This window comes from Lissotriton helveticus, chromosome 6 (genome assembly GCF_964261635.1).
Source record: "Lissotriton helveticus chromosome 6, aLisHel1.1, whole genome shotgun sequence".
In the NCBI taxonomy this organism is placed as follows: Eukaryota; Metazoa; Chordata; class Amphibia; order Caudata; family Salamandridae; genus Lissotriton; species Lissotriton helveticus.
In genome coordinates this window covers 1091272376-1091288863 of record NC_136067.1, presented here as the reverse complement: position 1 = coordinate 1091288863, position 16488 = coordinate 1091272376, and the positions used below count along the sequence as shown (strand labels likewise).

The window sequence follows — 16488 nt, the reverse complement described above, 5'->3', positions numbered from 1 at the left end:
CACCCTTCCTGTAGGGCCAGGTCCCACGTGGACAGAGAGGCCCTGGAATACTTATACCCTCCTGATTGAGTCCGGCCGGGAGGGGGCCTGCCCAGTGACTAGGCAAAGGCGGGCAATCTCTTTTAATTTGTTTTTCTTCTGGCCCACCTGCCAACTCTAGTCACACGTGGCAATGAGAAGAGTGTTGTTGGGGCCTCACATTCCATTTAGAATCGGGCTGGGTCCCACCTGGGACAGAGAGGCCTGTAGTGATGCTCTGAGCAGCATCGTATAATTTCGAATGTGGGGTCCGAGGGAGGGGCAGTAGAGGTGGAAACATTAAAACTGAAGAGGGCAGCTTTGCACTGCCAGTTCAGGCATGATTTTGGCCTAATAAAGAAGTAACACGTGGAGCAGATATTAATAGGGATTTTGTTTAAGTACTGTGTTAGTATTTGTGTGGCACGTTCCAAATGATAGGATTGAGACACTTTTGAAGTGTTGGGTACACAGGTGCCACTTCGTGTTAGCCGATGGTATAGCGCTTATACTCACAAGGAGGTTTCTGGTCGCCCTTTGGGTGGATGGTTGATAGGGTGTTGATTGTGGTACTTTGGATGTGTTATTAGGATCGATTGATGAGCTTTACCAAACTACAGATGGTTTTTAATCTTTATTGATTCATAGCAACTGAGATCCGCGCTGGCGTCCCTCAGCTGGTAGATCGTCGGGTGGGCAGTTTTGTTTTCAGCAGAACCCTTTATTTATTTCAATGTGGCAGGAACTTCTGGGTTTTTCTATTGAATAAAATATGTAACGTAGGTGCATTTTACGAGAAGGCTATTTCAGGTACAGCTAATGTAGGGACACATCTTCAAGTACATGTCATCTGGGAAACGTGGAGGAGTTGTTTGTATTGCAAGGTTTTCTATTTATCTGGCCTTGTTCACTACAGAAGCTGGATTTTTAACATGCCCTCCCACCCCTCCCTCAATGCCCTTGCATGTACGGGTGCAGGCTGAATTTGGGATGGAACGGGATGCTTTTCATTACATTAAAAAAGTGTAATGCTGCTATACTGGGCGGGTTGTGTTTGTGGTGGATTTCGCATCATTCTTGTGTTTCTTTACCATTCTATTTTGCCCTGCATTACCTGTGGGACTTCTATGCTTTTGTTATCAGAGTAAAGCAAGTTTACTTTTGAGGTGTATTAGCATTAGCTGCGCATGGGTGTTGTGTTTTGCTGCTGGACACGATTGAGGTTCATTGTTCACAATGCTTATCTTGTAAAATATTAAGCGCAGGGGCCTCAAGGATTTCTGGGGCCTTTTGGCGCATCCTAATGGCAAGGTTGCTTGATTTCCCTCATTCCTATTTTGCACCTCGCTCTACTTCTGTTCGAATTTCTCGCTCTTGCAGGTGCTCTATTCTTCGTCGTCCTTTTCCAATCATCTCTCCCCCTTCTTTCTCCCTATTCTGCCCCCTATTGCTATTTCTGAGGCCAGCGCTGCCCCTTTACTCAGTGAAATAAGTATTCCATTACTTGATCTTAATTTGTGATTCTGGAAGGTCCTCTGTATCAACTTTTTAACAAGTCTGTTCTATTTTTATTTGCATTACTAATTATTTATGGATAGATGACCGGTCTAAAACAGATTCGAATTGTATTATTATTGTATATTTTCTTTTAAAGTGTATGTTTCAAAATGGAAAACGCAGGTTTTGGATGATTTCCTCAGTAGGTTTTTTTTCTTTCTCTCTCTTTGTTCTTAATTTTTATTTACCTTAAAATTAAAATCCCAACCATGCCTGAAAAATATTGCCCACAAGAGCACAACAACAGTGTTTAAGTCAAAATACATAAAAATAGTCAGAATCGTATAATTTTTAGGTGTGAGATGGTATGTAGTTGTGTTGGTACTGTCATTGACAGCTCTGTAGGGGCAATGGGTGGTGCAAGCTGTCGTGAGCTCTCGAATAGGACCCTGGCACTTATGTTTTTTTAAATTAAGCACAGGGGTGGAGCAACTAGAGTAAGTGGGTGGAGCCAAGGAAAGTGGGTGTGGCCCCCAGGGGGAAATTGAGCACCTGCACTTCATATTTTACAAATTAACTGCCTCTCTGCCATTTCCGCCTTCTAAAGGCTCCCTGATCAGCCCTCTTTGTTAAAGTCCCCGGTTGTAAATAGGTTTATGAAGGGCATCACTCATATGTTTCCTCCTGTTCCTTTCGTGATGCCTCGGTGGGACTTGAATCTTGTTCTGACTTATCTGATGTGCGCTCACTTTGAGCCACTTCATAAATGTCCTCTTCGTCTCCTTACTCTTAAGACTGCATTCCTGGTTGCTATCACCTCTGCCAGGAGAGTGAGTGAGCTCCAGGCTCTTTCTTCTCAACCTCCCTTCCTTTCTGTCCATCCGGACAAAGTTGTGTTGCTGACGCAACCCTTTTTCCTGCCCAAGGTAGTCGCAGCCTTCCACATCGGGCAGTCCATCACCTTGCCCTCCTTCATTCCGCCTCCGCATCCCTCGAAAGAGGAAGAGAGGCTCCACCGTCTGGACCCAAAACGTGCGTTCTCATTATCTGGATCGCACACGCTAGTTCCGGGTGGATGACCAACTCTTTGTTGGTTACGTGGGCGCTAAGAAGGGACGGGTGGTGCACAAGCGAACCATTTCCCGATTGGTCGTCTTGTGCATCAAGGCTTGTTACTCTCTGGCTATAAAGGAGCCTCCTCTGGGGCTATGTGACCATTCCACTCGGGCCACGGCGGCTACTACTGCCCTGGGTCGGGGAGTCCCCTTGCAGGACATCTGTCAGGCAGCTACGTGGGCCTCGCTGCACACGTTCGCAAGACACTACTGCCTGGACAGCCAAGTCCGGAGAGATGGCTTTTTCTTCCGTTCTCCAGGACTTTCTGGTGTGATCATTGGTTCGCATACACCGCGGTTGGTATTGCTGGGGTATCTATTCTAAGGTAAGGAATCTAATACTAACCTGTTTCTTTCAGATGCACAAGTTACTTACCTTCGTTAACGATATATCTGTAAGAAACAGTAGTTAGTTTTAGATTCCTTACCGCCCCACCCATCCTCCCCGTTCTGCGAACCGATATCTAGGGTTAAGATCATCCCCTTTCAGGGCCCTAGTTTTCATGGTACCAGTGTTGGTTTTTATCTTGGCTCTGCGTTTCTAGCACGGAAAAGCTGTGTATAAGAATTGACGTCAGCGCGCGAGGGCGGCGTCTAAGTACTCCGGCGATGTCATCCCGGCGCCGACGACGAACGCGGAGCCGCAGACGACGCCTACCAACGCGCAGGGGTACTGCTAAGCAAAATTTTCCGGATCCAGTCTGACGCCTGGGGATATTCTAAGGTAAGGAATCTAATACTAACTACTGTTTCTTACAGATATATCGTTACCGAAGGTAAGTAACTTGTGCTTCTAGACTCATTCCCTTCTCTATTCCTCCTTTATCCTATTCAACCAAACTAATAGACTGACATGTCCACTGCTCAAATTAACCACTTATATTTCTCTGTACTAATCCACCACTAATCCTTTGGGTTCCGCAGTAACGTGCTACTTGCCAAAAAGTGCCTCAGCGCCTTGTTATTGGAAGTAAGCGTTATATAAACACAATTACAATTACAAAAGCTTGAAAGAAAAGGAATGCAATATTAAATAAAACGTGAAATATAAACAGGGATTGCATCATTGTGATGGAATACCTTAAAGGTATTTACAGTAGTTATTGAGAAATAGATCAGCCTTTTGCCAGTAAAATTAAGGGCATCAATATCGAGCTCGAAAGTGATCTGTTCGGGTCTTAGACCTGGCCCACTTAAAGCCCTGTGTCTTGTATATCCATAAAAAGTATCAATCCTAACAATCGTGTAATAGAATTGTTTTCCTTAATTCTTTGATAATTGAGATCAATTGCAGTCTGACAACTTTGATAATAAATATGGTATATTGAGATGTGTTATATTCGAAATAACACGGAATGGATATGATGTAAGTGTACTGTTGAAATCACAATGAAAGTGTGTTCAATATTAAATGCTAGTTCTAAACCCCCAATAAAATGTTTAAAAAACATATTGGAAATAACACGGTTTTGCAATATTTTATTTGTTTATGGACCTCTTCATATTTATTTAAAGGACTATGGGCTTATGGAATACGCTGCTCAAGACTTGTGATTTGTAGATTGGACTGTGTCGAGCCATTTTAAAGGAAAAACATCCTTTTAGATGTCATTGGGTTTTTTGCAGGTTAATTCAGAAGTCCAAGTCTATTTGCATATTTGTTAACGATTACATATAATTGATTGCAACACATGGACAATGTTTGTCTAATCTCTGCTGGCAAAGTGCATACTCATCAACTAGCTTGTACATTGCCTAATATGTCTTGTTTTTCTTTGCTAGTAATTGCCAAAGAATTGGCCCATGAAAGTCTTGCAACATCAAGTTTAACAGGAGCCAGGGTTAACTGGAATTTTCATTTGTTTATATTTTCATCTTTTTAAATCCTATTTTTTTTTTCTTAAAGGAATTTAGTGGCTATGTACAACAGATGAAATATAGCGTAGCTAGGATAAAAGCTGCCATGCCACGGGTGTATGAACTGGCAGCGGGTGGCACTGCGGTTGGCACTGGACTAAATACGAGGATTGGCTTTGCCGAAAAGGTTGCTGCGAAAGTGGCTGCCCTCACCGGTAAGGACTGTGCCTGAAGTTGATTTATTGCAGCCTTGTTCTCTCCCCTCTCACACCTGCAGCACGGAAAGGCAAATACAGTTGTTTCAAAATCACGTGAAAGCATTTCCCATTAAAAATTGTTTTGTAACTGATTGATTGTAAAATATTTATAAATTTCCTATTTGAGATTAAGAAAGTACAAACCTTCGAGTTACCGGGAAGCGCAATCTTGTTTGGGGTGCAGGGGCAGTGTACAAAGTATCTTGCGCTTTATGCCAGTTCAAAATAATTGAAATAAATATTAATTTAAATGTTTAAACACTATGACAGTCTGAAGTTGTGGGTGTGTAGTCCGCTTGTAACTCCCCACATTGTAATAGGTACAGGAATCAATGTAAGATTTTTTTCAACCATATTTTTATAGACATTTTGCATTTACAGTGATATTTTGCATCAAATCGCGATTCTTCAGAACACACTTACTTGTATTGATATTATAATGCTTTGTGTTTCGTGAGGTGGATAATCGAATGTTTTTTTAAACAACAAATAAGGAGTGTCTAGGTGCCAAAAAATTAAATCAAAAAAAGGGTTTGTGGTGTCTTTTTCTTTATATATGTTCCTCTTACTACTCCCCTCAAAAACTAAGAAAACCCCTATGGTGAACAGTATTCACAAGGGGAAACAATGTTCCTTATGTGATTTCCAGGGGGAAGGCAAATTCATGTCTTTTTGTAAAAGGACCCTCACTCACCACTATTTGGTGACATGCTTCATCATTGGGTCCCCGCTGGGGTGGCCGAGTGCCTCCCCAGCGTGCTACAACGCCTGATTTACAGCGGAGCGGGATGTGGTGAGTGCAACAGTGCTCAAATTAAAGTTAAAGTGTAACTGTGGGTGCAATATAAAAAATACAAGGTTGAGGCATATACAAAAATTTTTAATACCGGCCAACCTGTATTGCGTTAAAAAACAAAGTGGCGGACTACACGGTTCAGTTTCAGGAAACCTGTATCCTTTGAACAAACAACTGGTCAACATGTTTCTGCTGTTACTATTGCAAATTTTGCTCAGCATTCTTCAGGACCTAAATTTAGTCCTCCGGTGGTGTACGCGCGTTATGGCGCACCCTCCCGTGAGGCTCTTAAATGTAAAAAAATTTTAATATATTAGTCACGGTTAGTCGCCGTGGTTGCTCACTGCGATTTGCAGGAGTAAAAAAACCTGTGTATTAATCACGGTTAGTCGCCGTGGTTGCTCACTGCAATTTGCAGGAGTAAAAAACCTGTGGAAAGAAAAAGACAATACACAATAACACTTAATGACACGCTGACATGAACTAAGCTTATCATATTAGCAAAATATAGTGCATAGCGATATTACATGCACAATGTCAGAATGATGTCAAAGCCATTGTTTTATTTGGGGTGACCATTCTCAGGCACTCTAAAATTCACAGAGAGCCTTCAAGGTTTTCTAAAGTCCCCCATCGGTAAAGTGAAAGACTTTTCCACGCCAACGTAATGTTAACATGCTGTATTACAGCTGCTTTTATTTAGTGTAGGCAGAATGTGGAAGGAGTATATTTTCCTCAACCCAACACTGCCAAAATTAAAGAAAGAGTAGCTAACATGCTTCGTCCTAAATAGTGTCATGCCTCTTCCGACAGTGCCTGGAAACCCAGTGTAAACAGGGGCCCCTGGTAAGATCTTAGTGGTACGCTTATCAGCTGCGACATACAGACACATACACTCACGTTACTAGAGTAATAGATTCTCCCCATGGGTCGAGACAGCGCGGGATGCCTTCACGCGGAGTCTGTCTTAACAACGGAGAGAAAATGTTATCCCACGAGTAAAGATTCTTTTCCCTTGTTGCCGCTAAATCAAGTTAAAATTTATGACTTACTTCGGCTCTCGCGACTCCCCGCCTTATACCTGCACTCTGGGCTGCTGTCTCCCCGGAAGCAAAGTGTACTTCGAGTTACCGGGAAGCGCAATCTTGTTTGGGGTGCAGGGGCAGTGTACAAAGTATCTTGCGCTTTATGCCAGTTCAAAATAATTGAAATAAATATTAATTTAAATGTTTAAACACTATGACAGTCTGAAGTTGTGGGTGTGTAGTCCGCTTGTAACTCCCCACATTGTAATAGGTACAGGAATCAATGTAAGATTTTTTTCAACCATATTTTTATAGACATTTTGCATTTACAGTGATATTTTGCATCAAATCGCGATTCTTCAGAACACACTTACTTGTATTGATATTATAATGCTTTGTGTTTCGTGAGGTGGATAATCGAATGTTTTGTCACTATTAAAATCTTTCTACGGAGAAGTGTTAAATTTAACTGAGGGGGGGAAAAGAAAACTGGGGGCTGCTCATGGGATTTTGGGTAGGAATGTCGGATGAGGACTTAGGGAGGCATGTGTCTCCGCGAACAGTGGTTCCATAAGTTGCTTGGGGTGGAGAGAGGGGATCTGTGGCCAGTCTATTCCTGGGGGTCCGGCTTACTCTTAAAGCATAGAGCCTGGCTCCAGTACCTGGGGACAGGAATCATTTTAAGATGTGTGCTATGCAGTCACTAAGCTTCGTGCAGATCATTTCCATGAGGCACTTTGCTCGTATCCTCATTTCCGAGGGACCCTGATAACATACTTTATTTCTAGGCTTGTTTTTGTAAACGCTGCGCATCGCCTCACGGCTACTTGAGCGCTGTGCAGAAGTCCTCACATTTAAGGAGCCCTGGCGAACACCCTCATTTTTGAGGGTCCTTACTAGCCTCTTTAATGGAACATATCTCATCACCTGGACCATAACTGAGAAATTTACAACTGTCTGACAGGAGTAATATCTTAACAATTTTTAGGCTGTAATAGAGCCTCTCACTGCTGGTTTTCCCTGACCAAGACCCTCCGATCTGAGACACAATACACAATTTTCTTGTAACTGAGAGAACTTGGATGAAACATAGGACTGTAGAGGCCATGCCTTCGACCCCAGTAACTTAGGAGAGCTGACAACATGGACTAAAGCAGAAGGTTCCGGATTTAGACCGTTAGATATGAGAGGTCCTGTTCGAGAGCTTCTTTCTTAATACCTAAGAAGAAATAGCAAAATCGTAGATCAGATGTTTAATAAATGTATTAGTAAGGGGGATATACATGTGGAAATGGCAGGAAGATAGTCAGAAAACTAAATTTAGCCCAAGAAATGACAATAAAAAGTTGTTAGAGAAATCATTGAAAAAGTGAGTTGGTGGGAGGCTGTGCTGTTGGAGAGAGACTCGCTGGAGCCAAAGGTGTCCAAGGAAGTCTGTAAAGCATGTGTTGGGCTTAGTTGTAGAGCACACAATATGCAGTAACAAATAACCTGCAATGGGCTAACTTCGACACTCAGTATGGGAACTCTTAGATAAGTAAAGTCCTCTTTAGTCATCCAGGAGATATTGAAAACGGTGATTGACTACTGTTAACCCACAACAGCTTCTTCCCAAGCCTGCAGATAAAAACTTTAACCAGTGTGAGGCAAATGTACTCATAGCCATCAATCGTATGCACTCTACAACGCACCGTTCAGGAATTGTACCTTTTACCAGTTACTCGGAACTTCAAATGAGGCGGCTGTTAAAAATCTGTTTCTTATGCTAATTTATTCTGGAAGTGACTTTGTGATGGTGAGCTCCTCATGAATGTCTGTTACCTTTTATGCCATTCTTGTTGGCAGCATGTTCTCCATTTCCCAGTGCAGGGCCTTGGTCACCTCTGAGACCTAAACACTGGGCTACAGACTAGATTTTAAAGTTCACCTTTATGACTCCCATACCTAGCACCCCCATCCCCCCCCCCCCACAATATTTGGCAGACTGTGTAAGGGTCGAGTGAGTGAGTGAGTGAGTGAGGAATGAGTGATATGTGCATTTCATGGGGACAGTATCAGCATGTAGAGGAAGGAATGAGACTTAAGAACTCTTGGTGAGTGGATGCGTCCTGGCTATAGACCATCGTGGGAGAGATGCAATCATGAGGACAGGCGCTTGGTCTGCAACTATCCGGCGGCAAACAATTGCTATAATTGCATTAGTGCTAGATGTTAGAAAATGTGATAATAAGAAAAGAGGTAAAAAAATCAAAAAGGTAGAAATCAGGTTAGTGGTCATAGTGTACGGCGTCCTTCGCAGTGCATTATATTAGGCAGTGGGTAAAACAGTTGAAAGGAGTACAGTGCCAGTATGCATGCAATTATTCTAAAGTGTAGCATAGATCACAGTCTCTAATGTGGCGCAACTGGCAAATTGCCTAATGTTGGGTCTGGAGGTCGGGGGTAACCTCTTGCTCTGTGCATGTACCTTCCTCTTCCCTATCACAATTCCTGAAATGCCACGTAGTGTTATGTATTATACTCCTGATTCTGGCCTAGGGGATGTGGATTCTTGTTCTGGTTTAAGAAGTGGCCTAGCGGCTCCTAAATGTCTTTGGAGAAAGCAGTTAATGAGGGCAGCAATGTATACACATTTAGTGTATTATTACAGTTTATTTGGTCTGTTAGCTAATCATGGACTGATGGACTTCAGCCTAGCAAACCCAGGTATTGCTACTTGCCTCTTCACCAGAAACAGTGAAAAAGCAGTATGTCTGTGAATGCTGGCTGGGATATCCTTCACTTAACAGAGGAGAGCGAGCCAGATGTGTGTGTGTGTGTGTGTGTGTGTGTGTGTGTGGGGAAGGATTTGACCAACTATGCAGGATCTATCTTGGGAGATAATATTGCCAGTGTTCAGCCACAGCCAGGCACATCCAGACCATGTGCATGAATCCAAGACCACAGCGCGTACAACTAGCTTCCTTGTTTGTGGGTGTGGTAACTAAACTCGATGCTTAAATGTATAGTGTGTTAATCTAGGTTTACTCTTTAGGGACATTTCCCCAGTTTGTGAGCAACAATAAGTTCCTTCTTCATCTGTAAGTAATTTAGCAAGGTCCCCCTCTCATTTCCCCACCACTGTCCGGTTATTTTGCGTAGTCTGTCCCTGCTTGGAGATGTACAGGTGTGAAATCAGTTGTCAAGGGTCTGGGTAAACAAGTAGTTGTATTAATGTTTTTAGTTCGCCTGGCACTAAGTGGAACATGGGGGAAATTGGTTCATTACTCTTAGTCTGTAATATAAATGTGAATCTAGCAGCTTGTTTGTATTTTTGTCAATGAATACTTTATTCAAAGAAATTGACCGTCCTGGGAATATAGCCATTAGTTTAGTTTGCCCTAATCTTCACAGTTGTGCACCAGGTTTTGATTCTAGCATCAATGGCAGATGAGTGCTTCCCAACAGGGGTAGCTATAATGAGTAAAGCCTAGCCTTACCTGCCTTCACAAATAGCCTAGTCCAAGACCATCTAGTGAAGGCCACAGTTTTAACGCTGGTGGTAGACCTGGTAGACTATGGTCATAATGCCAATGTGAGTGCCACAAGAGTTAAAATGTCTGTTTCTATCATAAGATGGAACAGGAAGGAAGGCAAGTAGTACCAAAAATGTTCGAAGCGTGCCTCAGCACAAAAGCAATATACTTCTAAGTTGGGATCAGATGCCTCCCATTTCATATATTCGAAGTAAAAACTTCTCATAGAAATTGGTAGAAAAGGTACAGTCCAGGGACCAGCCAGCAAACTACTCTTTGTGGATAAAAAGATTTTTAATAGCCAGGAAGATTTAAACATTTTTAAAATGTGGCTTTTCAACACACAATTAAGTAGCTAATACACTTTCCGCCAATAGGGTTACTTAAAATATTGCCCTCAACTCAGTAGACATTACATCAAGTGTAGCTCCAGAGCTGGATTATTCAACAGGAAGTAGGTTAGTGGGCCCCATATATTTCTAGGTCGCAAGGACGATGGTAGCTCCTCCGCATATGTCTCAAGAGTTGATTTACAATAGGTCATGTCCATTATCTAACTTCAGAAGTTTGGTGCAACCCGTTTACCCCAATACATTGCCACACGCCTCTTGGCTAGTAATATTGCTATCGCTGTGAACTTGTTTGGCTGGTTGTATGGTTTTGACCAGCCCCAACAGGTACATCTTGGGGTACAGGAAACCTGGTCCGACATCCTATCCCTGAGGGCCTGCACCACCCTTTCCCAGTATTCTTGCACCGGACCAAAGACCCAGTCCAGGTGCAGAAAATCCACCTCAGCCTTCCCGCATCTAGTTAAGCATGCATCCCCCTGCAACCCATAGTGAAATAATTTAAGGGTTGTGTTCTTTATTTGCTGTAGGTATTTGAAATGGATAATACGTAAATTACAGTTTTAGGTTAGCACTCCTGTCAATGTGCAGCAAAACACCCGATCATCCAATGATATGGGTGGATCTAGGGAGGTGTTCCAGCGGGTCAACGCTGGTGGTTCTGACGTTGGTCTGTCCCTTTCTGCTGTGTTGCCGAGTCTAGTTACCAGGTGTCTACGAGAAGTGGTGACTAATAGTGTCTGCAAGGCGTTTAGTGCGGGAAGTTCCTCCGGAAATGTAGGGAATAACACTTTTACAGTAGATCGGAGACAAAGGTATGCAAATGTAAAAATCTGTTTCGTATTGTTTACATATGACCAGTCTGACTGGTCAATAAATCGCCCTTCCGGGTATATATATCTCCATCGTCACCAACCCAACCTGTTAAAATAGGTCCAACGCACTCACTTCTAGTGTTTTGCGGTGACATACAACGGGAGCTTGTGGGCTCTTGTTCCTAGTGCTATTTATGCAGCAGTTGTGCAGTGAATCGTGTTTATTTCAGTGCGGCTTGCAGCCGTACTCTTGTGTGTCAATACGTGTCTGTGTGGTATCAGGTGTGCAACCCCGTCCTCAACTGCCAGGTGAAGCAAATATGTTTGAGGGTGGTACCAGTGGTGTGTATACTGTGCTTGGGCGCAGAGATAATAGTGCATATCAGGCACTTCAAACCCTCCCTGTTTGTATGGGAGTGTCATAGTGTCCCACTTGATGCGCGACTGTTTGTCAGCCCAAGCTAATGTGATCAGATGGGCGTGTAGCGTTTTGAAAAAAGATTGGGGTAGGACTATTGGTATGTGACTGGATAGATATAGAAGGTGGGGCACTATAACCATTTTCATGAGTTCCACTCTACCAGCTACTTAGAATGGCATCTTTATCCACCTTTGCACTTGATTTTCCAGATTGTCCAATGCGCTCTCATAGCTCTCTCGTATCATCTTTTCAGTGTCTGTGTATCCACACCCCTAGATATTTCACTGAGTCTGTGCTCCACTCCAATGGGTAATCCAGTGCATGTGGCATCGTAGACCGTGTCAGTGGCAATATTACCTATTTGGACCAGTTAATGCCCAGTCTAGAGTGTCCCTCTAATCTAATGTCTTCCCTAAGTAGCGTTGTTAGGTTTTGTGTAGGGATCCGGACATATAGGACCATGTCGTCTGCATATAGAGAGATGCCAATTGGTCTCTGGTGGAATCTCAGCGCTGAGCTCTTATGTCGTTGGTGAATTTTACAGGCGAGCGATTCCAGGAGCAGGTAATAGGATTGCAGACATCCCTGTCACATACCACGGTGTATATGCAGTAGGTCTAACGTGTCCATTGATCCGTACCCGAGCAACCGGGGTGGTCTACAGCAGATGCACCCATCTCCAGAATTCCCATGTGCACTAAAAGTGGTGAACATATAGGGCCTTTATATTGAGTCGAAGGCTTTGGCGGCACGTAAAAGTGCCGCCACCAGATCTGGTGTAGTAATGCAAAGATGGTCTGTAAGTTAAGCACTCTTGATCATTCTGGTATGAACCCCAGATTGATCTGGTAGAACCATGTTTGGCAACAGGGTTTGCAGTCTGGTGGCTATTATTATTATTATTATTATTAATAGAAATTTATAAAAGCGCAACTAAACCCGTAGGCGTCAAGGCGCTGAAAGATGGTAAACTGAAAGCTCAGGAGTCACCAAGGGAAGTGTTACAGGTATGCTTCTTGAAATAACCAAGTCTTGAGAGCTTTACGGAACAGGGTATGTGAAGGAATCCCCTTAAGCTCGTTGGGGAGTGTATTCCATAGTCTGGGCGCAAGGAAGCGAAAGGCCCCCCCCCCCTCATCTGACTTTAGATATTCGGGGAACAGCCAGCAGATTTTTACTGGAAGAGCTAAGTGCTCTACCGGGGGTATAGTAGGCCACAAGAGCACGAATGGCTTCAGGCCCAGAATCATTAAGGGCACGATGTATAAGGCAAAGAGCCTTAAAATTAATCCTCGCCTGCATGGGGAGCCAGTGCAGGTTTTTTCTGATAGCCGTGCCCGAGGACCGTTTAGGGGCCCCCACAACAAACCGGGCAGCCGCATTCTGCACAGTCTGAAGGCGTTGGACCAGACCATTGCTGATGCCCAGATACAGCGCATTGCAATAGTCCAGCCTGGATGCAATAAGTACAACTACGACCTGTTTGCGTGCATCGGGGGAGAGGTAATAAGTAATTTTCCTGAGAATCCTCAGAGCATTGTAATAGGTGGACACAGTCCTGCTGACTTGTTTGTCAAGCGAAAGAGTGGTGTCCAGAATGACCCCAAGATTGCGGGCAAAGAGGGATGGCAAGGGGCAGGTGCCAAGGACAGAGGGCCACCAATCCATTGACTAGATCTCACTTTTGCCCCCAAAAATGAGGACCTCCGTTTTCTCCTCATTCAACTTATGGAAGTTCTTAACTATCCATCCGACGACCGCCTCCATACAGTTTTTAAAATTATGGGCAGTTATGGTCACAGATTGAGAAATGGAGACCATAATCTGCGTGTCGTCAGCGTAGGAAAGAACTTCCAGCCCAAAAGATCTTATGAGCCTGGCGAGTGGGGCAACATAGACGTTAAAAAGCGTCGGGCTCAAAGAAGAGCCCTGAGGAACCCCACACTTCGCAGGCTTAATGGGTGACATATACTCGCTTAGCTTAACCCTTTGCTTCCGTTGGTCAAGGAAGGATGATAAGAGGCTAAGTGCAGGACCCTTGACTCCCAGCTCGCTGAGTCGGCTGGCCAGAATGGTAGGGGACAGGGTGTCGAAGGCCGCCGTAAGGTCTAATAACACCAGTAAGGTGGTCTGGCCGGTGTCGACCTTGGACCGGATGCCATCGACAACCACTGTGAGCGCTGAATCAGTGCTGTGAGTCCTACGAAAGCCATGCTGTGAGGGATCCAGGGAGTTGGTACTGTCAAGGAAGGCACTCAGATGAAGATTAAGATGTGCATCCTGGAGTTTAGCAGGGGCAGGGAGAAGAGAAATGGGACGAAAGTTCTTTAATATCCCAGGATCCAGAGTAGATTTTTTCAGTAGGGGCTTGACAATGGCCAATTTCCAGGAAAGGGGGTAAACCCCCTCTGAGATGGCAAGATTCATAATCTCCATCAAAGGGGGCAGAAGGGTCTGTCTGCAGTCTTTAAGGACCTTTAAGGGGCAGGGGTCAAGCGGTGACCCGGACTTTAACTTGTCCAGCAGCATGCAGAGATGTTCAAAAGTAATGGGGGAAACTGGGAGAGGGAGTGGAAAGGGGCAGATGGTTGGATTTCCGAAATAGGGGTGGGAGGGGTGGAAGGTAAGGAACCGGAATTAAGGGCTTCCAGGTCTGTGTAGATATTCAGGATCTTCACATGGAAAAATGTGGAGATCTGGTCACACAGGGCCTGGGAGGCTGTTATAGGGTCAGGTGTCTGAATAAGGGAAAGATTGTCAACTATCTTAAACAGCTCCCTAGGTGACTTAAGAGAGGACGTTAATTTGGAGTAATGCGCCTGTTTTTCTATCCGCACCGAAGCTTTATAGCCTTTGAGAAGGATTTATGTTTACTCTTCTCTGTAGGGTCCAAATGTGCCCTCCAGAGCCTTTCCTGCCTCCTGCATCCTTGTCTGAGAATCCTAAGGGATTCCGAGAACCAGGGGGCCGAAGGCCGTTTCCTGGCAGAGTAGCGTTGCCGGGCTGGCGCGAGCGAGACGACAGCCTCTGCTAGGGTGTTAGAAAGGTCAAGAGCCGCAGTGTGAACATCCCCAGTAGGCCGGGATTTAAGTGTGGAAAGAAAGGGATTAAGGGAGTCGTTGTAAATGTCACCAAAATTCCTCCTCAAAACCCACTTGGTGTAATCAGGATGAGGGCCGGTGGGGGAGGAGAAAGAGAAATCAAGGGGAACAGCGAAATGGTCTGACCATGACAGGGGAAGGGGGGTACCGGTCTGGAGGCGGGAGTCGTTACTAAATACCCCATCCAAAGTGTGCCCAATTAGATGGGTGGGACTAGTCACTAACTGCGACAAGCCACAGGAGGCTAAGGAGTCCAACAGATGGACCGTGTCAGGGGAATTGTAATTTTCCAAATGGAAATTCAGGTCCCCTAGAATAGTAAGACTAGTTCGGTCAATATAGGGCTCGATAATCTTAAGGAGTTCTAGACTAAAAGCAGACCCAAGGCCAGGGGGTCTGTAGATCAATATCCCGGTAAAGAAGATTGTGGGGGAGGGATTCAAAGTGAAATGCATCGCCTGAAGGTGTTCGAGCGAGGAGGGCAGATGGACGGTCAAACATTTTATGGAGCTGTGGTACAGTATCCCCAAGCCTCCTCCCACTCGACCCACTCTGTCCATTCTGGCCAGAGAATACCCTTCAGGGATAGCATTTAACAAGTCCAGTTCAGACGAGTCCGTGGCCCATGTTTCGGTGATAAAAGCCCAGGAGGGTTTTCTCTGTGAGATGAAATCCCTAAAGGAGATGTTATTTTCGACCAGGGAGCGGGAATTAATGAGGAAACCCGTATGAACAGCAGTAGACGATGGAGGTGGCATACAGGAAGGAGGACAGCAGTTAGCCATATCCGAGGCTTTATATTGGGTAGTTTTGTCATTACATCCGCAAGCTAGAGCGCTTGCAAGCGTTTCAGGGGCGAAGGAGTAATGACAGGGCAGTTTAGATGGTTTCAGTGCTCGCAGAGCAGAGAAAGAGTATAGGGGTTCACCTGAGGTATTGGAGGGCGGGGGGGGGCAGCATGCCTGGCCCCTGGCGCCTCCTTGTCGCTGACGGGCGCAGACGGGCTGGACTCTGGCTCGACTCCGGCGCGATTGCGGCGCGACCGTTGATCGCGTCGCCTGCGCGGAGCCATAGCTAGTTGTATAAATACTGGCGACTAGAGCGCCGAGCCAAGAGTGCCCAACTCAAAATGGCCGCTGCCGATTTGCGCAGCCCGGGAGACTCAGCCCTCAGATCGGCCCTTGAACCGCCCAGGGTGCGTGGATCTGGGGGATTATATTTATATCAACGGAGCAATGTGCAAAGTACAAATTACAAAATTGCCTGTGACAAGCAATGCGTGAATTAAAATGAAAGAAGCGCCACGATAAAATCCGTGAGCGCTAGATGACAGGGGGAGCGGACACAAAGGGTCAACGAGCAAGTGACAAGGTAACAGATTTAAAAAAGCACAATCACAAACAGTGCCTCCCGGCTTCCGCCTCAGGAGAGTAATGAGCAGCAATCTCGCGCCTGCTTTCCAAGGGCTGTTTAAATACTGGCGACTAGAGCGCCGAGCCAAGAGTGCCCAACTCAAAATGGCCACTGCCGATTTGCGCAGCCCGGGAGACTCAGCCCTCAGATCGGCCGAGAACCGCCCAGGGTGCGTGGATCTGGGGGATTATATTTATATCAGCAGAGCAATGTGCAAAGTACAAATTATAAAATTGCCCGTGACAAGCAATGCGTGAATTAAAATGAAAGAAGCGCCACCATAAAATCCGTGAGCGCTAGATGACAGG

The 16488-nt window shown here is 44.9% G+C and overlaps 1 protein-coding gene across 2 annotated transcripts in view; it reads left to right on the top strand.

Annotated features, from left to right (window-relative positions):
• The window catches only part of FH (fumarate hydratase), a 320603-nt gene that overhangs the window by 157185 nt on the left and 146930 nt on the right, over positions 1 to 16488 (top strand). For both annotated transcript variants that reach the window (XM_078648745.1, XM_078648746.1), the window contains exon 6: positions 4537 to 4702. In XM_078648745.1, the coding sequence (XP_078504871.1) occupies positions 4537 to 4702 (166 nt within the window). The remainder of the gene's footprint in view (positions 1 to 4536; positions 4703 to 16488) is intronic.